Here is a 22,200-nt window from a genome sequence, read left to right as displayed (position 1 = left end):
CTACACTACGTTTTTGAAAAGTTAAAAAAAGTTAAGGGGTTCTTTTTTAGGACGCTGGTGGTGACATTCTGACCCTTTAAGAAACACATATATACTTTAAAACTAAGGAATCAACTATAAAATCAGCAATTCTTTATCTTAAGCACCACATTCTTGAATAGTTTGAGTAAAAGTAAAATTTTAAACACGTGCTTGAATACTTTAGTTCAATACTCTGATCCCTTAATGTTAACACAGACTTTCACAACACAAAAAAGTACAAACGTCTGCGACACAAACGTGGAGCGGTTTGTTTCAGCCTTGTGTTGAAGTGGCGTGTTTTCGTCGGCAGGCGTCGCGTTTCGCCGACGAGTGCGGCCAATCCCTGTCGCGGCTCGATCCCGGGTCGCCGCCCGCCGACCTCGCCCCTCAGATCCACATGTACCGGGCCAAGCTGGGCGCCGAGTTCTGCGCCTCTCGCTTCCAATCTGTCAAATCGCTCATCCCGTCGCTGACCCCTGGAGCGGCCTACGCCTGGAACGCCGCCTGGGAACGCCGCCAGAAGCTCCAGCTGCTTTTGGACGCGGCCCACGTCGAGGGGAGGAACGGCGACGCGTGCCAGACATCTGCGGAGGGGCGAGGCGGCCGAGAGAGCGGCGGCGGGCTCTGTGAGGAGTTGGAAAGCGGCGGGCAGAAGCCGAGGGCGCACTGCAGCGAGGCTGACCTGGCGAGCCGCGGCGCCGAGCCCCCCGCCCACAAACAACTGGGCCGCTCCCTCAGCGAAGGCGCCAAGTTCATGGCAAAGCTGTCGCTCTGGTCCGAGTTCTCGCCCGCCGCTGCGAGCCAAAAGCCGCCCGGGGAGGAGCGCGCCCAGCCGGGGCGGAAGCTGTCGCTGCCGTGTAACGGGACGCAGGGTTACGGGAGGGGCGGTGCCGACGCAGAGGCCGGGGCCGGTCCCAAAGGCCCGCTGGAGAACCACGGCCCGGCTCAGAACGATGCGACCAGCGCACAGTGAGTGGTCTTAGTCATCGAGAGGAACATCTGGCTCTAGAATCAGATAAAGCCATAATTCTGATCAGAAATCAGATTATCACGAAAGTCGGTGAATCAATGGATTTCAAACCGTTGTATTTGGACAAATTACAGTTCAATTTTAATCAAACTCTTGTCTTTTACATTAGTTTGACCTTTTTTGCACCGTTTTCCTTGTTGAAAGCGGCGCCGCGTGAACAATCGGAGGGAAATCAGATTACTCGCGTCAGATGGAACGCTGAGCCGCAAAATCTGATCATCCGATTTCTGCGGTTCTCAGTTTATTGAAATAAAGTCAACTGTTCCATCTGACGTGAGTAATCTAATTTCCCACCGATTGTTCACATTCTGCAGGTTTTGAGATGGAAAATTATGCAAAAAAAGGATCAAATATTGTGAAAGATACAAAAATTAAAGCGAATGACTCGACACATGTGTTTTTGATGAGCAGATATCTGTTGATTGTATTTTCCGTGTCTAAATGTGCTCCCTCCCCTGCCCCGCCCCTGCCCCGCCCAGGCGCCTGACCTGCATCCTGTCCGAGCTCCTGACCACAGAGCGAGAGTACGTGCGCGCGCTGGGCTTCGTGCGTGAGCAGTACTGCCCCGAGCTGGACCGGCCCGACGTGCCGCAGGAGCTCAGGGGCCAGAAGGGGGCGGTGTTCTCAAACCTGGAGAAGATACACGACTTCCACCGACATCACTTCCTCCCGGACCTGGAGCGCTGCGTGGACCAGCCAATCAGAGTGGGCCGCTGCTTTCTCCGACATGTGGGTTTGACCAATGAACCACTACTACAACGACTACTACTACTACAATCACTGCTACTACTACAACCACTACTACTACTACAACCACTGCTACTACTACAACCACTACTACTACTACAACCACTGCTACTACTACAACCACTACTACTACTACAACCACTGCTACTACTACAACCACTGCTACTACTACAACCACTGCTACTACTACAATCACTGCTACTACTACAACCACTGCTACTACTACAACCACTGCTACTACTACAATCACTGCTACTACTACAACCACTGCTACTACTACAATCACTGCTACTACTACAACCACTGCTACTACTACAATCACTGCTACTACTACAACCACTACTACTAAACGCTCTCTCTTCTTTCTCACACTTATTGTGCTTTATCTCCTATATTTTGTAAATATAGTTAGTATATTTTTTCTATTTTACTGTACGATAGGGACACGCGCTGGAATAGTTTTTTAATTCAACTGTTTTTGACTTTTTTCGGCTGGATTTGAGCGTTTTTCGTTGCGTTCGTTGTGTTGTTGTGACGTGAGCTAGCTCCGAGCGAGCCCACCAGCCCCCCCCGTGCCCTCCGGCCGCGCTAAAGTACGGCGTGTCGTCGGTACACGTTTATATACACGTTTATATGAAAGAGGAACTTCACGAACGATCAGGACACGCACTGGAATCGCTTTATATTAACTTGTTTTGACTTTATTCGGCTGGATTGAGTGTTTTCGTCGTGTCGTTGCGATGTGTCTTGGCTCTGAGTCCCTCGGCTCTGGCCCCGCCCCCCGGAGATCGTCACGTTATCCCGTCGCAATACTGACCTAACCTAATACTGATGTGCAATTCTGTCATATGTGCAATTTCTGTTGGAATTCATGTGCAATTACTGTGAAATTCATGTGCAGTCTATGTGCTGTCGTGACACATATTCATGTGCAATTACTGTCGGGATCACATGCAATGGTATTTATTTATTTATTTGTCTATGGGAGTTTTTATTTACTTATAGGAGATCTTCTACTGAAAGTGTTTTTCAGACTTCCTATAAGTGATCTGTTCTTCTGGATCTACCTCTGGATCTACCTGCGTTGCACCAATGAAATTTCCCCAATTGGGACAATAAAGGAATATCTTATCTTACTACTACAACCACTGCTACTACTACAACCACTGCTACTACTACAACCACTACTACTACTACAACCACTGCTACTACTACAACCACTACTACTACTACAACCACTGCTACTACTACTACTACTACTACTACTACTACTACTACTACTACTACTACTACTACTACTACTACTACAACCACTACTACTACTACTACTACAACCACTGCTACTACTACAACCACTGCTACTACTACTACTACTACTACTACTACTACTAGTACTAGTACTACTACTACTACAACCACTGCTACTACTACAACCACTGCTACTACTACAATCACTGCTACTACTACAACTACCACCACTACTACTACTACAACCACTGCTACTACTACAACCACTGCTACTACTACTACTACTACTACTACTACTAGTACTACTACTACTACAACCACTGCTACTACTACAACCACTGCTACTACTACAATCACTGCTACTACTACAACTACCGCTACTACTACAACCACTGCTACTACTACTACTACTACTACTACTACTACTACTACTACTACTACTGCTACTACTACTACTACTGCTACTACTATGGCTACTGCTACTACTATTACTACTACTACTACTACTACTACTACTACTACTACTACTACTACTACAACCACTGCTACTACAACCACTGCTACTACTAAAACCACTACTACTACTACAACCACTGCTACTACTACAACTACTTTTACTACTACAACCACTGCTACTACTACAACCACTGCTACTACTACAACTACTACTACAGTGGAACTAATAGGCCTCTCTCCATCTTGTGGCACTCGGGCCTAATAATAATAGTAATAATAATAATAAATATTGCCGCAAGCGGCAATGATCGTCCCTCACCACGCCGCCGCCACGCCGCAAGAGGAGGGGGTGCTGACGCGCCACAATTGTCCTTTTATTACTTCTACTGCTGAATCTGTGACGCTGTCACATCTTCTCCCCTTTGTTTTACCATCAAAAAGCAATTTTATTTTGAATTCTTGGCAAAATGTGCGGCTTTGCCGCACAGACACCGTGACTCTTTGAATAAAAATGTGGATAACTTTTGATGGTCCACACCTGAAGATGAGTCTCACCAAATTTCAGGTTAATAGGGCTAACGCCCTGGGAGGAGTTCATGAAAGTCTAAAGTGTAAACATGTTCTGGCGATTTCCCCTTTGGAATAACATGGGAGGTTTTGGTCATCGCTACGGCAAAGCCATAACAATTATGACATGGGTCTCACTGACTTTTTTGATGTGGATGCCAAAATTGAGTTTTGTGTCAAATTTCATATAATTTCGCAAAACTAAACATTTAACCTCCATATTAAATCTGTAGGGGGCGCTGTAGCGCCAAATTAATTTATTTCACTTCAAGTAGGTTTAGGGCAAAGAGTTTAACAACTGATTCTAATTTGACGCAATTCAGACTTTATCTGCGCAAACGGCAGAAATGTTAAATTTGGGAGATTTCTGAAATTCTAGCTACAGTTTGCGGCTTCACTGCACAGAGACCGTGACAGGTATCAATGTAATTTGAATAACTTTTGATGTCCCACTCCTCAGTACCATTTTCACCAAATTTCAGCTTTTTAGGGCCAACGCCCTGTGAGGAGTTCGTAAAAGTACGACGTTTGGAAAAACTCCGAGTCATGCTTAGCCATTTTTGAACCAATATGGCCGACATTTGTTTGGGTGGATGGTGTTGCTGTAATAATATTTTTTACTTCTCTTGTCACCATCTACCTCTGCGCCAAATTTCATGATTCTACGATAAAAAATTGTTGGGGTCATTTCCCATCTCTCAATGCATTTTTGGTACATTTGGGGGCGCTGACGCGCCAACTTTTTTATTTTAGAAAAGGGAAATAGCCAGAATGTAGAGAGGCACGATTTTTAGAGGTGTGCAAATTTTTGTGACTTTTCGTCAATGTTCACTGGGTGAAAAATAGGGGGGTTGGTCAGAAGAAGAAGAAGAAGAAGAAGAAGAAGAAGAAGAAGAAGAAGAAGAAGAAGAAGAAGAAGAAGAAGAAGAAGAAGAAGAAGAAGAAGAAGAAGAAGAAGAAGAAGAAGAAGAAGAAGAAGAAGAAGAAGAAGAAGAAGAAGAAGAAGAAGAAGAAGAAGAAGAAGAAGAAGAAGAAGAAGAAGAAGAAGAAGAAGAAGAAGAAGAAGAAGAAGAAGAAGAAGAAGAAGAAGAAGAAGAAGAAGAAGAAGAAGAAGAAGAAGAAGAAGAAGAAGAAGAAGAAGAAGAAGAAGAAGAAGAAGAAGAAGAAGAAGAAGAAGAAGAAGAAGAAGAAGAAGAAGAAGAAGAAGAAGAAGAAGAAGAAGAAGAAGAAGAAGAAGAAGAAGAAGAAGAACCTCCTCATGGTGTGGGTCAATGGTCACTGACGGGTACTTTCGTTAATTTTGAGTGGGCTCCGCCCACTTTGTGTTTTTGGCCCTCTATACAGTAATAATGTTCAATTTTTGCATTACATGCTTATATGCACGGAACATGAAAGAGATGGGGAACGTATTCGTGAGCTACTTGTCGCAAATGAGTGCTTTACATCCCAATGTAAAGTGCTCGTTTAGTGCGCACTTTTGCACGGGCTTCGCCCCTTTTTACAACGGCAATGTTCCATTTTCCTACTACTAATTAGTCTGCACGGGGCGTGCATGAGTGGAGGAGTGCGTTAGTGAGTGTTTGGAAGTGGGTGAGCGCTTCGCGCTCAATTTTGTGCGCACTTTCGCAGCCGTGCTTCGCGCGGCCTTACGGGACTAATAGGCCTCGGGCCTAATAATAAAGTGGAAATGTGATAATTCTAAAAATGCTCCGATTCAAACGATTCTGTTTTCGCTCTCAGACGCAGCACGAGCAGTTTTCATGACAAATGTTTAAAAGACAATCAACATATTTCCTCAAACAGAACGCTGAATGTCTCTCCTCTCGTGTCTTCCAGAGGGACAGCTTTGCCTTGTACGCTCTGCTGAATGTCTCTCCTCTCCTGTCTTCCAGAGGGACAGTTTTGCCTTGTACGCGCTCTACAGCAAGAACAAACCTGTGTCTGACCGGCTGCTCGTCGCCCACGGAAAAGACTTCTTCAAGGTGAGAACCAAAAACAAACTCTAAACTCTAACGTGGAACAATCAACTGTAGAACCGCAGATCTTAAAGACACAAATCACTTTATCAAAGACCGTGAGAAGATTCTGAGCAGGACAAAAGATGAAGAGAAAGTGTTAAAGAGGCAAAAAGTGTTCAAAAAGAAACACCATCACATCATTAAATAGGAACGGTTTAAGATTCAACCTTCAGGTCGTTTATAATGGAATTTTGAATCCCTGGAAAGGTCGACGCCCAGAGCATTCTGATGCTCATCAGTTACACAGGAGGAGAGAGAGTGAGCCAGGGACAATAGGAGGCTGACAGCCCATTTAAGGACTGCGAGTAAACAAAGAGGTTTAGTTTCTGGTGAAACCAACAACACTTTCTCATCAGGAAGTCCCGCCTACGTTTGACCCTCTTCCCGTTTTAAACCTTTTAATCACTGGTTTGATGACATAAATGATTAAATAAATGCATAAAGCGTTGTTGTTCTGGTCGTGTCCCAACAGCAGAAGCAGCTGCGTCTGGGCGACCGCATGGATCTGTGGTCGTATCTCCTGAAGCCGGTGCAGAGGATCAGTAAGTACGGCCTCCTGCTCCGGGACGTGCTGTGCGAGTGCGGGCCCCAACACCAGGGGGCACTGGACGAGGTGCGCCAGGCTCTGGAGGTGGTGCAGTTTCAGCTGAGGCACGGGAACAACCTGCTCGCCATGGACGCCATCCAGCAGTGTGACGTAAGTGTGGGGGGCAGAGTCTGTGACCACCACACACTTTAGATGGTGGAAAATGACCAGTTTATTCATAAAGTTGAAAATAATAATAATGAGAATGTTTAAAAAAAAAACTAAATTAAAAATAAATAAATAATAATAATTAAATATAGCCGCAAGCGGCGATGATTGGCCCTCGCCACGCCGCAAGAGGAGGGATTGTGCTTTTATTACATCTACTGCTGAATCTGCGACGATGTCGCGTCTTCTTCCCTTTGCTTTTCAAATAAAGAGAACATTTTGCGGCTCACAAAGACAGTCATTTTTAAAAGATTTGTATAACTTTTGATCCACTCCAAATTTCAGGTTAATCGGGCTAACGCCCAAGGAGAAGTTCGTAGAAGTATAAAGTTTCAATCTCACAGATTTGGCCATTTTCCCATTTGAATAACATGGGAGGTTTCTGTCATCGCTATGGCTACGCCGTAACAAATATGACATGGATCTTATTTACTTTTTTGATCGGGATGCCAAAGTGGAATTTTGTGCCAATTTTCTTAAAATTTCCAAAATCATTCATCAAAGTAATTTATGGCTTTGCAAGTCAGGAGAAGGAGTTTAAATGTGATTCTAAACTGGACAGGAGCCAGTGAAGAGACTTTTTATGGAGCTTTTAGGACACGCTGTGAGCAGGAGTTATAGTCTAATCTAGTCGTTACAAATGCATGATAAGTTGTTCAGCATCGCTTTTAGGCAGGATTCTTCTGATTTTATCTATATTACGCAAATGGAAATAGTCTGTTTTACAGGCTTGATTTATATGAGCTTTAAATGAGAGCTCCTGGTCTAATAAGACTTTCTTACAGTAGAAGTGGAGGCTTCACTGACATTGTCCAGTGTGACTATCTGCTCAGATAAAGCGTCTCGCAGATGTTTAGGACCAGCACATAGACCTCGGTTTGTTCAGGGTTAAGAAGCAGGTAGTTAAGTTCATGAAGCAACTTTTCCAGTTCATGAAGCCACTTTCCCACTTTATGAAGCCACTTTCCCAGTTCATGAAGCCACTTTCCCAGTTCATGAAGCAACTTTCCCACTTTATGAAGCCACTTTCCCAGTTCATGAAGCCACTTTCCCAGTTCATGAAGCCACTTTCCCAGTTCATGAAGCCACTTTCCCTGTTCATGAAGCCACTTTCCCAGTTCAAGAAGCCACTTTCCCAGTTCATGAAGCCACTTTCCCAGTTCATGAAGCCACTTTCCCAGTACATGAAGCAACTTTTCCAGTTCATGAAGCCACTTTCCCACTTAATGAAGCCACTTTCCCAGTTCATGTAGCCACTTTCCCAGTTCATGAAGCAACTTTCCCTGTTCATGAAGCCACTTTCCCAGTTCATGAAGCCACTTTCCAAGTTCATGAAGCAACTTTCCCTGTTCATGAAGCCACTTTCCCAGTTCATGAAGCAACTTTCCCATTTCATGAAGCCACTTTCTCAGTTCATGAAGCCACTTTCCCTGTTCATGAAGCCACTTTCCCAGTTCAAGAAGCCACTTTCCCAGTTCATGAAGCCACTTTCCCAGTTCATGAAGCCACTTTCCCAGTTCATGAAGCCACTTTCCCAGTACATGAAGCAACCTTTCCAGTTCATGAAGCCACTTTCCCACTTTATGAAGCCACTTTCCCAGTTCATGTAGCCACTTTCCCAGTTCATGAAGCAACTTTCCCTGTTCATGAAGCCACTTTCCCAGTTCATGAAGCCACTTTCCAAGTTCATGAAGCAACTTTCCCTGTTCATGAAGCCACTTTCCCAGTTCATGAAGCCACTTTCCCATTTCATGAAGCCACTTTCCCAGTTCATGAAGCCACTTTCCCACTTCATGAAGCCACTTTCCCACTTTATGAAGCCACTTTCTCAGTTCATGAAGCCACTTTCCCAGTTCATGAAGCCACTTTCCCAGTTCATGAAGCTACTTTCCCTGCTCATGAAGCCACTTTCCCAGTTCATGAAGCAACTTTTCCAGTTCATGAAGCCACTTTCCCACTTTATGAAGCCACTTTCCCAGTTCATGAAGCCACTTTCCCAGTTCATGAAGCAACTTTCCCTGTTCATGAAGCCACTTTCCCAGTTCATGAAGCAACTTTCCCAGTTCATGAAGCCACTTTCCCTGTTCATGAAGCCACTTTCCCAGTTCATGAAGCAACTTTTCCAGTTCATGAAACCACTTTCCCACTTTATGAAGCCACTTTCCCAGTTCATGAAGCCACTTTCCCAGTTCATGAAGCAAATTTCCCTGTTCATGAAGCCACTTTCCCAGTTCATGAAGCAACTTTCCCATTTCATGAAGCCACTTTCCCAGTTCATGAAGCCACTTCCCCAGTTCATGAAGCAACTTTCCCTGTTCATGAAGCCACTTTCCCGGTTCATGAAGCAACTTTTCCAGTTCATGAAGCCACTTTCCCACTTTATGAAGCCACTTTCCCAGTTCATGAAGCCACTTTCCCAGTTCATGAAGCTACTTTCCCTGCTCATGAAGCAACTTTTCCAGTTCATGAAGCCACTTTCCCACTTTATGAAGCCACTTTCCCAGTTCATGAAGCCACTTTCCCAGTTCATGAAGCAACTTTCCCTGTTCATGAAGCCACTTTCCCAGTTCATGAAGCAACTTTCCCAGTTCATGAAGCCACTTTCCCTGTTCATGAAGCCACTTTCCCTGTTCATGAAGCAACTTTTCCAGTTCATGAAACCACTTTCCCACTTTATGAAGCCACTTTCCCAGTTCATGAAGCCACTTTCCCAGTTCATGAAGCAAATTTCCCTGTTCATGAAGCCACTTTCCCAGTTCATGAAGCAACTTTTCCAGTTCATGAAGCCACTTTCCCACTTTATGAAGCAGCTTTCCCAGTTCATGAAGCCACTTTCCCTGTTCATGAAGCCACTTTCCCAGTTCATGAAGCAACTTTCCCAGTTCATGAAGCAACTTTCCCACTTTATGAAGCCACTTTCCCAGTTCATGAAGCCACTTTCCCAGTTCATGAAGCAACTTTCCCTGTTCATGAAGCCACTTTCCCAGTTCATGAAGCAACTTTCCCAGTTCATGAAGCCACTTTCCCTGTTCATGAAGCCACTTTCCCAGTTCATGAAGCAACTTTTCCAGTTCATGAAACCACTTTCCCACTTTATGAAGCCACTTTCCCAGTTCATGAAGCCACTTTCCCAGTTCATGAAGCAAATTTCCCTGTTCATGAAGCCACTTTCCCAGTTCATGAAGCAACTTTTCCAGTTCATGAAGCCACTTTCCCACTTTATGAAGCAGCTTTCCCAGTTCATGAAGCCACTTTCCCTGTTCATGAAGCCACTTTCCCAGTTCATGAAGCAACTTTCCCAGTTCATGAAGCAACTTTCCCAGTTCATGAAGCCACTTTCCCAGTTCATGAAGCCACTTTCCCAGTTCATGAAGCAACTTTCCCTGTTCTTGAAGCCACTTTCCCAGTTCATGAAGCCACAAGCCACTTTCCCAGTTCATGAAGCCACTTTCCCAGTTCATGAAGCAACTTTTCCAGTTCATGAAGCCACTTTCCCACTTTATGAAGCCACTTTCCCAGTTCATGAAGCCACTTTCCCAGTTAATGAAGCAACTTTCCCTGTTCATGAAGCCACTTTTCCAGTTCACGAAGCAACTTTTTCAGTTCATGAAGCCACTTTCCCACTTTATGAAGCCACTTTCCCAGTTCATGAAGCAACTTTCCCAGTTCATGAAGCCACTTTCCCTGTTCATGAAGCCACTTTCCCAGTTCATGAAGCAACTTTTCCAGTTCATGAAGCCACTTTCCCACTTTATGAAGCCACTTTCCCAGTTCATGAAGCCACTTTCCCAATTCATGAAGCAACTTTCCCTGTTCATGAAGCCACTTTCCCAGTTCATGAAGCCACTTTCCCTGTTCATGAAGCCACTTTCTGAAGCCACTTTCCCAGTTCATGAAGCAACATTCCCAGTTCATGAAGCCACTTTCCCTGTTCATGAAGCCACTTTCCCAGTTCATGAAGCAACTTTTCCAGTTCATGAAGCCACTTTCCCACTTTATGAAGCCACTTTCCCAGTTCATGAAGCCACTTTCCCAATTCATGAAGCCACTTTCCCAGTTCATGAAGCAACTTTCCCTGTTCATGAAGCCACTTTCCCAGTTCATGAAGCCACTTTCCCTGTTCATGATGCCACTTTCCCACTTTATGAAGCCACTTTCCCAGTTCATGAAGCCACTTTCCCTGTTCATGAAGCCACTTTCCCAGTTCATGAAACAACTTTCCCAGTTCATGAAGCCACTTTCCCAGTTCATGAAGCCACTTTCCCAGTTCATGAAGCAACTTTCCCTGTTCATGAAGCCACTTTCCCAGTTCATGAAGCCACTTTCCCAGTTCATGAAGCCACTTTCCCAGTTCATGAAGCCACTTTCCCAACACTGTCACTGCCGGTGGCTTCCAGATTAGAACACTTAACAATATCGTTCTTAAAGGCCTTGGAGTTTGTTTTACCATTTTAAAAGCTTGTTCACTTCACTCACTTCAGGAGCCACAGCTGCCCTGAGGCGGACATGATTTGATGCTTTTTAATAAATTCAAAGCACTGGTTAAATATGACTATTATTAATGATTATTTTGTTGAATGTTTTATTGGCATTTCATCTTCATATCCTGTTTGTTTGTTTGTTACATCTGTATTTGTTGTTTACAGGGTTCTCATTGGGATTCCTCTGTGTAAATACATGATGTTTCAATGGGGGATGCTTTCGCATCCATGGAAACTGGCCTGATGGTAAAGCTCCTTCTCTGCTGCAGGTGAACTTGAAGGAGCAGGGGGCGCTCATCCGACAGGAAGAGTTCTTGGTCACCTTCAGGAAGAAGAAGTGTTTCCGCCACGTTTTCCTCTTCCAAGAGCTGGTTCTGTTCAGTAAAACCAGGAAGACGGAGGTCGGCAACGAGACGTACGAGTACAAGCAGTCCTTCAAGGTACTGCGCATACTGTTACTGCTACTACAGTTACTGCTACTGCTACTATCACTGCTACTACAGTTACTGAATGAAATGGAATAAAGTAGTTTTTCAGGATAGAAATAGGTCTATATGAGGCACAGTCCAGTCGGTCCTTCTTTCGGTCTCAGGGATATGATGGCCTCTTTCACACTTGGAGGGGAGGAGTTTTATTAAGTGCAGATTAAAAGTTGTCAAAAGTAAAGGAGTAAGTGTGTCTTTAGAGCTTTATACCACTCTGAGATGTGTCTTTAGAGCTTTATACACTCTGAGGTGTGTCTTTAGAGCTTTATACCACTCTGAGGTGTGTCTTTAGAGCTTTATACCGCTCTGAGGTGTGTCTTTAGAGCTTTATACCACTCTGAGATGTGTCTTTAGAGCTTTATACCACTCTGAGGTGTGTCTTTAGAGCTTTATACCGCTCTGAGGTGTGTCTTTAGAGCTTTATACCGCTCTGAGGTGTGTCTTTAGAGCTTTATACCACTCTGAGATGTGTCTTTTGAGCTTTATACACTCTGAGGTGTGTCTTTAGAGCTTTATACCACTCTGAGATGTGTCTTTAGAGCTTTATACCACTCTGAGGTGTGTCTTTAGAGCTTTATACCACTCTGAGATGTGTCTTTAGAGCTTTATACCACTCTGAGATGTGTCTTTAGAGCTTTATACACTCTGAGGTGTGTCTTTAGAGCTTTATACCACTCTGAGATGTGTCTTTAGAGCTTTATACCGCTCTGAGGTGTGTCTTTAGAGCTTTATACACTCTGAGATGTGTCTTTAGAGCTTTATACCGCTCTGAGGTGTGTCTTTAGAGCTTTATACCACTCTGAGATGTGTCTTTAGAGCTTTATACCGCTCTGAGGTGTGTCTTTAGAGCTTTATACCACTCTGAGATGTGTCTTTAGAGCTTTATACCGCTCTGAGGTGTGTCTTTAGAGCTTTATACCACTCTGAGATGTGTCTTTAGAGCTTTATACCACTCTGAGGTGTGTCTTTAGAGCTTTATACCGCTCTGAGGTGTGTCTTTAGAGCTTTATACCACTCTGAGGTGTGTCTTTAGAGCTTTATACCACTCTGAGATGTGTCTTTAGAGCTTTATACCACTCTGAGGTGTGTCTTTAGAGCTTTATACCACTCTGAGGTGTGTCTTTAGAGCTTTATACCGCTCTGAGGTGTGTCTTTAGAGCTTTATACCACTCTGAGGTGTGTCTTTAGAGCTTTATACCACTCTGAGATGTGTCTTTAGAGCTTTATACCACTCTGAGGTGTGTCTTTAGAGCTTTATACCACTCTGAGGTGTGTCTTTAGAGCTTTATACCACTCTGAGGTGTGTCTTTAGAGCTTTATACACTCTGAGGTGTGTCTTTAGAGCTTTATACCACTCTGAGATGTGTCTTTAGAGCTTTATACCACTCTGAGGTGTGTCTTTAGAGCTTTATACCACTCTGAGGTGTGTCTTTAGAGCTTTATACCACTCTGAGGTGTGTCTTTAGAGCTTTATACCACTCTGAGGTGAACCCATTGCTCCTGGAGATTTACTGTATTTCCTCATCTTTTATTTTGTTCTTTTGACATCACAGGCAGATTGATGGTCCAGAAAGGAATTTATATCCTCCTCTTTATCTCCTGAAATTCCAGATAAAGGTTTTTATAAAAGGATTTGCTGTAAATGTTGATTGATTACATCACTTTTCCCGTATTTTAAAAATTGTTCTTTCAGCTTAACCCTTTCCAGGATCACAATTTAGAACATTTTGATCCACTCTCATAATAAAGAGCATTTTCTTTTCTATTTCCTGTGAGGTCAGAGCATTCATTTCTCTTCTTATCTTTTTCATTTCGAGTGGCATTTGCAGACTCCCTTTCTTGGCCTAATTTTCCTTTTTCTTGCAGATCTTTTAGTTTTATTTTTATTTTTGTTTTCTTCTATTTTGCAGAGGTGGTGATTTTTCCTCTCAAATCCCAAAGGACAGGAAGGGATTTTTCCCAGTTTAATTTTCCTCCAGATAAGTCTTAATGTCATGTGACTTTTTTACATAGCTTCCTAGGACCCGGCGTCCACATATGTGTACAACACATAATACATTTTTATTTCTCTACAAATTGGTTCACAATCAGGTCAGACTTGTACGCACACGTCTGCAGAAGTACACATATTTCTGCAGTACTGGATTGAGAAACGTCCTGTGGCATCAGAGAGTGATGATGTACACTGACTCTTCAGCTGTTACAAAACAAGGTCAGAGAAAATCCACAAGAAAAGTGACTGTGCAACAGAGGAAATCCAGACATGTGTCACTGCTGAGTCCTGGTTTGTCAGGACCTGGTGTGTGAGGACCTGGTTTGTCAGGACCTGGTTTGTCAGGACCTGGTTTGTCAGGACCTGGTTACTCAGGACCTGGTTTGTCAGGACCTGGTTTGTCAGGACCTGGTTACTCAGGACCTGGTTTGTGAGGACCTGGTGTGTCAGGACCTGGTGTGTCAGGACCTGGTGTGTCAGGACCTGGTTTGTCAGGACCTGGTTACTCAGGACCTGGTTTGTGAGGACCTGGTGTGTCAGGACCTGGTGTGTCAGGACCTGGTTTTTGAGGACCTGGTGTGTCAGGACCTGGTGTGTCAGGACCTGGTTTGTGAGGACCTGGTGTGTCAGGAGCTGGTGTGTCAGGACCTGGTTTGTGAGGACCTGGTGTCAGGAGCTGGTATGTTAGGACCTGGTTTGTGAGGACCTGGTGTGTCAGGACCTGGTTTGTGAGGACCTGGTGTGTCAGGACCTGGTTTGTGAGGACCTGGTGTGTCAGGACCTGGTTTGTGAGGACCTGGTGTGTCAGGACCTGGTTTGTGAGGACCTGGTGTGTCAGGACCTGGTATGTTAGGACCTGGTTTGTAAGGACCTGGTGTGTCAGGACCTGGTTTGTCAGGACCTGGTTTGTAAGGACCTGGTGTGTCAGGACCTGGTTTGTCAGGACCTGGTTTGTGAGGACCTGGTGTGTCAGGACCTGGTTTGTCAGGACCTGGTTTGTCAATGGTCCAATGGATGAACGTCTGACCTCAAATTATAGACTGACAGGGGGTTGGTCGACATCGCCAACGATAGTCAGACGATATTTTGACAAAGGATCAGGAATGTGCTCAAATGTGTCTGTAAAAGTCTAGTGAAAGTTAGATGATTAGATGAAAGATGATTTTTCCTCTCAAATCCCAAAGGACAGGAAGGGATTTTTTCCCAGTTTAATTTTCCTCCAGATAAGTCTTAATGTCATGTGACTTTTTTACATAGCTTCCTAGGACCCGGCGTCCACATATGTGTACAACACATAATACATTTTTATTTCTCTACAAATTGGTTCACAATCAGGTCAGACTTGTACGCACACGTCTGCAGAAGTACACATATTTCTGCAGTACTGGATTGAGAAACGTCCTGTGGCATCAGAGAGTGATGATGTACACTGACTCTTCAGCTGTTACAAAACAAGGTCAGAGAAAATCCACAAGAAAAGTGACTGTGCAACAGAGGAAATCCAGACATGTGTCACTGCTGAGTCCTGGTTTGTCAGGACCTGGTTTGTCAGGACCTGGTGTGTCAGGACCTGGTGTGTGAGGACCTGGTTTGTCAGGACCTGGTTTGTCAGGACCTGGTTTGTCAGGACCTGGTTTGTCAGGACCTGGTTTGTGAGGATCTGGTTTGTGAGGACCTGGCTTGTGAGGATCTGGTTTGTGAGGACCTGGTTTGTCAGGACCTGGTTACTCAGGACCTGGTTTGTCAGGACCTGGTTTGTGAGGATCTGGTTTGTGAGGACCTGGCTTGTGAGGATCTGGTTTGTGAGGACCTGGTTTGTCAGGACCTGGTTACTCAGGACCTGGTTTGTGAGGACCTGGTGTGTCAGGACCTGGTGTGTCAGGACCTGGTTTTTGAGGACCTGGTGTGTCAGGACCTGGTTTGTGAGGACCTGGTATGTCAGGATCTGGTATGTCAGGATCTGGTTTGTCAGGACTTGGTTTGTGAGGACCTGGTTTGTGAGGGCCTGGTTTGTGAGGACCTGGTTTGTCAGGACCTGGTTTGTGAGGACCTGGTTTGTCAGGACCTGGTTACTCAGGACCTGGTTTGTCAGGACCTGGTTTGTGAGGACCTGGTGTGTCAGGACCTGGTGTGTCAGGACCTGGTTTTTGAGGACCTGGTGTGTCAGGACCTGGTTTGTGAGGACCTGGTATGTCAGGATCTGGTATGTCAGGATCTGGTTTGTCAGGACTTGGTTTGTGAGGACCTGGTTTGTGAGGGCCTGGTTTGTGAGGACCTGGTTTGTCAGGACCTGGTTTGTCAGGACCTGGTGTGTCAGGACCTGGTTTGTCAATGGTCCAATTGATGAACGTCAGACCTCAAATTGTAGACTGACAGGGGGTTGGGCGACATCGCCAACGATATTCAGACGATATTTTGACAAAGGATCAGGAATGTGCTCAAATGTGTCTGTAAAAGTCTAGTGAAAGTTAATGGGTTGAAATATCCATCCATCCATCCATCCATTTTCTGCCGCTTATCCGGGGCCGGGTCGCGGGGGCAGCAGTCTGAGCAGGGACTCCCAGACTTCCTCCTCCCCAAACACTTCCTCCAACTCCTCCGGGGGGATCCCGAGGCGTTCCCAGGCCAGTCGAGAGACATAGTCTCTCCAGCGTGTCCTGGGTCTTCCCCGGGGCCTCTTCCGGGTGGGACATGCCTGAGACACCTCCCGAGGGAGGCGCCCAGGAGGCATCCGGAACAGACGCTCGAGCCACCTCAGCTGGCTCCTCTCGACGTGGAGGAGCAGCTCTACTCCGAGTTCCCCCCGTGTGGCCGAGCTCCTCACCTTATCTGTAAGAGAGCGCCCAGGCACACGGCGGAGGAAACTCATTTCGACCGCTTGTATCCGCAATCTTGTTCTTTCGGTCATTACCCAAAGCTCATGACCATAGGTGAGGGTAGGAACGTAGACCAACCTGTAAATCGAGAGCTTTGCCTTTCGGCTCAGCTCCCTCTTCACCACAACGGTCCGATGCAGCGACTGCATCACTGCAGCCGCTGCACCGATCCGCCTGTCGATCTCACGCTCCATCCTTCCCTCACTCGTGAACAAGACCCTGAGATACTTGAACTCCTCCACTTGGGGCAAGGACACCCCACCCACCTGGAGAGGGCAAGCCACCTTTTCCGGTCGAGAACCATGGCCTCGGATTTGGAGGTGCTGATTCTCATCCCAGCCGCTTCACACTCGGCTGCAAACCGTCCCAGTGCATGTTGCAGGTCCGGGTTTGATAAAGCCATCAGGACAACATCGTCTGCAAACAGCAGAGATGGAATCCTGTGGTCCCCAAACCGGACACCCTCCGACCCCTGACTGCGCCTAGAAATTCTGTCCATAAAAACTATGAACAGAACCGGTGACAAAGGGCAGCCCTGGCGGAGTCCAACATGCACTGGGAACAGGTCTGACTTACTGCCGGCAATCCGAACACAGCTCCTGCTCCGGTCATACAGGGACCGGACAGCCCTGAGCAAAGGGCCCCGGACCCCGTACTCCCGGAGCACCCCCCAAAGGACACCCCGAGGGACACGGTCGAAAGCCTTCTCCAGATCCACAAAGCACATGCGGACTGGTTGGCCGAACTCCCATGAACCCTCGAGCACCCGATGGAGGGTATAGAGCTGGTCCAGTGTTGCACGACCGGGACGAAAACCACTCTGCTCCTCCAGAATCCGAGGTTCGACTGTCGGTCGGATTCTCCTCTCCAGTACCTTGGAATAGACCTTACCCGGGAGGCTGAGGAGTGTGATCCCTCTGTAGTTGGAACACACCCTCTGGTCCCCCTTTTTGAACAGAGGGACCACCACCCCGGTCTGCCAGTCCAGAGGCACGGTCCCCGACCGCCACGTGATGTTGCAGAGACGTGTCAACCAAGACAGTCCTACAACATCCAGATACTTTAGGTACTCAGGGCGGATCTCACCGTAAACGGTGTTGGTGAGGCACTGCTTCCCCCTCCTGAGGCGCCAGACTCTTTGGTGCCGACCGATAGTCCTCCTCAATGGCTTCCCCGAACTCCTCCCAGGCCCGGGTTTTTGCCTCTGCGACAGCACGAGCCGCGGCTCGCTTGGCCTGCCGATACCTGTCGATGACCTCCGGAGACCCACAAGCCAGAGTGGCCTGATAGGCCACCTTCTTCAGTCTGACGGCATCCCTTACTTCCGGTGTCCACCACCGGGTTCGGGGGTTGCCGCCACGACAGGCACCGGAGACCTTGCGACCACAGCTCCGAGCAGCCGCATCAACAATGGAGGTGGAGAACATGGAACACAGGAAGCCGTTCTTCCCGATCACCCCTCCCCAGGTGTCACTGTCATTGCCCACGTGGGCGTTGAAGTCCCCCAGTAGAACAACGGAGTCCTCGGTCGGTGCACTGTCTAGTACTCCTCCCAAGGACTGCAAGAAGACTGGGTACTCTGCACTGCTGTTCGGCCCGTAGGCCGCCACAACAGTGAGAGACCTGTCCCTCACCCGAAGGCGGAGGGACGCGACCCTCTCGTTCACCGGGGTAAACTCCAACACGTGGCGACTGAGCTGAGGGGCTATAAGCAAGCCCACACCAGCCCGTCGCCTCTCCCCGCGGGCAACACCAGAGAAGTGGAGCGTCCAGCCCCTCTCGAGGAGATGGGTTCCAGAGCCCAAACTGTGCGTGGAGGTGAGGCCGACTATGTCTAGTCGGTATCGCTCAACCTCCCGCACAACCTCAGGCTCTTTCCCCCCCAGCGAGGTGACATTCCATATCCCCAGAGTTAGTCTCTGTGTCTGGAGATCTGGTCGCCGAGGCCCCTGCCGTCGACTGCCGCCCAGATCTCTCTGCACCGGCCCCTTATGGATCCTCCTGCGGGTGGTGGGCCCATGGGAGGGCGGCCCCACGTCGCTCCTTCGGGCTGTGCCCGGCCGGGCCCCGCGGGGTAAGACCCGGCCACCAGGCGCTCGCCATCGAGCACCCATCCCAGGCCTGGCTCCAGGATGGGGCCCCGGTGACACCGATCCGGGCGACGTAAACGGCCTTGCTTTTGTTGTCATCATAAGAGGCTTCTGAACCGATCTTTGTCTGACCCGTCACCTAGGACCTGTTTGCCTTGGGAGACCCTACCAGGGCCTTGAAGCCCCTGACAACATAGCTCCCGGGAACATTCGGGCACTCAAACCCCTCCACCACGTTAAGGTGTCGGTTCAAGGAGAGGAGGAGAGGTTGAAATATCCCTTTATACTATTATTATATGTCAACTTAGCTCATTTTAAATAGATTTAATTACAAACAATCCACTCCAATTTTGCATACCTCCAGAAGAACAATTAAAATATCATACATTTTACGATATATATCTCCCACCTTTAGACTGTTAAAGCGACTTTTTGAACTGCTTGTAAACTACAATTGAGGCACTGGTTTCAGATCAGCAGACGACAAACGACGCTCTCCACACGTGTTTCATTTCGATCTGTGTCAAAGTGAAAGCAAAAACTACTACTTTACACTGCAGAGAGCAAATTTGGCTGCAGTACTTTTAATCCAGTACATTTTTGTGTTTCAGACATGCGACATCGGCCTGACGCAGAACTCCGGGGACAGCGGCCTCTGCTTCGAGATCTGGTTCAGAAAGAGAAAGAGCCAGGACACATACACTCTGCAGGCGGAGAGTAGGGGCCTGAAGGACGACTGGACCAGGGACCTGGAGAGGATCCTCTGGGACCAGGCTCTCAGGAACAAAGGTAAAGTCTGGGTTTGAACCCTGTTTTAGTCCTGCTTTAGACCTGCTTTAGACCTGCTTTAGACCTGCTTTAGTCCTGCTTTAGACCTGCTTTAGTCCTGCTTTATTCCTGCTTTAGACCTGCTTTAGACCTGCTTTAGTCCTGCTTTAGTCCTGCTTTAGTCCTGCTTTAGACCTGCTTTAGACCTGCTTTAGACCTGCTTTAGACCTGCTTTAGTCCTGCTTTAGACCTGCTTTAGACCTGCTTTAGTCCTGCTTTAGACCTGCTTTAGTCCTGCTTTAGACCTGCTTTAGACCTGCTTTAGACCTGCTTTAGACCAGCTTTAGACCAGCTTTAGACCTACTTTAGACCTGCTTTAGTCCTGCTTTAGTCCTGCTTTAGACCTGCTTTAGACCTGCTTTAGTCCTGCTTTAGTCCTGCTTTAGACCTGCTTTAGACCTGCTTTAGACCTGCTTTAGACCTGCTTTAGACCTGCTTTAGTCCTGCTTTAGACCTGCTTTAGACCTGCTTTAGACCTGCTTTAGACCTGCTTTAGTCCTGCTTTAGACTTGCTTTAGACCTGCTTTAGACCTGCTTTAGACCAGCTTTAGACCAGCTTTAGTCCTGCTTTAGACCAGCTTTAGACCAGCTTTAGTCCTGCTTTAGTCCTGCTTTAGACCAGCTTTAGTCCTGCTTTAGACCTGCTTTAGACCTGTTTTAGACCTGCTTTAGTCCTGCTTTAGTCCTGCTTTAGACCAGCTTTAGACCAGCTTTAGTCCTGCTTTAGTCCTGCTTTAGACCAGCTTTAGTCCTGCTTTAGACCTGCTTTAGACCTGTTTAGACCTGCTTTATGCTGCTGATCCATCAGATATTTCACGTTCTTCGTTTGCAGAAGTGCGGATGCAGGAGAGACTTTTTCTGGGACTCGGAAACAAACCTTTTATGGACATCCAGCCGAGCGACGCCGCCATCGACTCCAGAGCGGTCAACTGTGACTCCAGAGCGGTCAACTGTGACTCCAGAGCGGTCAACTGTGACTCCAGAGCGGTCAACTGTGACTCCAGAGCGGTCAACTGTGACTCCAGAGCGGTCAACTGTGACTCCAGAGCCGTCAACTGTGACTCCAGAGCGGTCAACTGTGACTCCAGAGCGGTCAACTGTGACTCCAGAGCGGTCAACTGTGACTCCAGAGCGGTCAACTGTGACTCCAGAGCGGTCAACTGTGGCCTCCTCGGCAAAGGTCAGCCCGTTCTGATAAATACTCCACACGTCCTTGTTCCTTGTTTAGTTTAGATTGTATATTTTGTCTCCTTAAACTGTCCTGTCCCCTTCAGACTCCAGAGCCGTCTCCGTCGCCTCCTTCCTCCCGCCGCGGTCACGTGACCTCCTTCCCGTCACGCGGCAGATGTCCATCGGCTCGTGCAGTAGCTCCTCCTCCTCCTCGTCGGGGCGGGGCTCTCTGTCTCCGGGGCGATACCTGGGCGGACCGCTGGGGGGCGCCGTGAGGGCGGGGCATCCGGAGGACGAGCTGGACCAGGAGAGCGACCGGCACAACCCGCTCCGTGAGTGTCAAACGCATTGGCCACGCTTATTTTCAATCTGAAGGTACTCGTCTGAGAAGCCGGAACTTAAAGCCTGATGCCCCGGAACGCCACGGCACAAATCTTCTTCACGGTCAGAGTGTATGGAAACAAAGCTCAGATCGGCCTTGCGCCCCCTTCTGGTCGTTCTGAAGTTTGAACCGTCACATGTGGTGGAGTGGTAAAGGCAGCAGCACATGTGTCACACACTGAGACCGTCTGGAATGCTTTTGTTCAGAGGTCAGAGGTCAGAGGGTAAAGGTGACTCTGAGCTGATGAGGTCTTCTGCAGCGTTTGAGGGCCGTTTGTCTCATGAGGTCAATGTTTGGTCTGTTGCAGTCGACGGTTCGTGGTGTGAAGAGAGTGTGAGCGCCGAGGGAGACGACGCCCCGTCCCTCTGCTCCTCCCACAACGCCAAACACCCAGAGGTGAGTTCTGCTAGTGCTAATGCTAATGCTAATGCTACTGCAACTACTACTAATGCTACTGCTAATGCCAGTGCTACTGCTACTATTGCTAATGCTAATGCTACTACTGCTAATGCTAATGCTAATGCTAATGCCAATGCTAACGCTAACGCTAACGCTAATGCTAATGCTACTGCTACTACTACTACTACTGCTACTACTTCTTTTACCTGCTGCTGCACTGCCACCTCCTGGTTGAGACATGAACACTCACATGTGTGTTATAAATACAGTGTAAACTCTGTGGCCGCAGCTGCCCCGGGGCAAGTGTTGTCAGTCCTAATGTTGTGTTGTTGTCTCCTCAGAGTGGCGCGTGTGGTGGCGCGTGTGGTGGCGCGTGTGGTGGAACGTGTGGTGGCGCGTGTGGTGGCACATCTACAGAAGTGTGAAGCGTCTCCTCGTGGCAGAGGTAAAGCGCTGTACCTAATAAAATGGCCCGTTCATTGAATCTAGTTCTCTTCTTGTCCAGATCTGACCGGTGGAAACAAGCCGGCTGTTAAACCACTTCATGTGTCCACTTCATGTGTCCACTTCATGTGTCCACTTCATGTACAAAGATGTAATAATATGACACTTAACCTGCCCAACACTGACACGGGAAGAATAGATGGCATAAAAC

The 22,200-nt window shown here is 47.3% G+C and overlaps 1 protein-coding gene across 1 annotated transcript in view; it reads left to right on the top strand.

The window, feature by feature from the left end:
• Positions 1-22,200, top strand: part of LOC140380414 (pleckstrin homology domain-containing family G member 4B-like) — a 44,480-nt gene extending 22,280 nt beyond the window's left edge. The window contains 11 exon segments of the mRNA XM_072464418.1: positions 332-990; positions 1,531-1,780; positions 5,962-6,051; positions 6,560-6,784; positions 11,592-11,762; positions 19,378-19,555; positions 20,427-20,774; positions 20,869-21,096; positions 21,454-21,542; positions 21,887-21,990; positions 22,051-22,200. Coding sequence (XP_072320519.1) covers positions 332-990; positions 1,531-1,780; positions 5,962-6,051; positions 6,560-6,784; positions 11,592-11,762; positions 19,378-19,555; positions 20,427-20,774; positions 20,869-21,096; positions 21,454-21,542; positions 21,887-21,970 — 2,322 coding nt within the window. The 3' untranslated portion in view covers positions 21,971-21,990; positions 22,051-22,200.

Source organism: Eucyclogobius newberryi, unplaced genomic scaffold, assembly GCF_026437365.1.
Source record: "Eucyclogobius newberryi isolate DKJ021-1_F unplaced genomic scaffold, fEucNew1.0.hap1 SCAF_47, whole genome shotgun sequence".
NCBI lineage: Eukaryota > Metazoa > Chordata > Actinopteri > Gobiiformes > Gobiidae > Eucyclogobius > Eucyclogobius newberryi.
The sequence above is the reverse complement of the archived record's forward strand: the minus strand, read 5'-3'. Positions and strand labels throughout refer to the sequence as shown.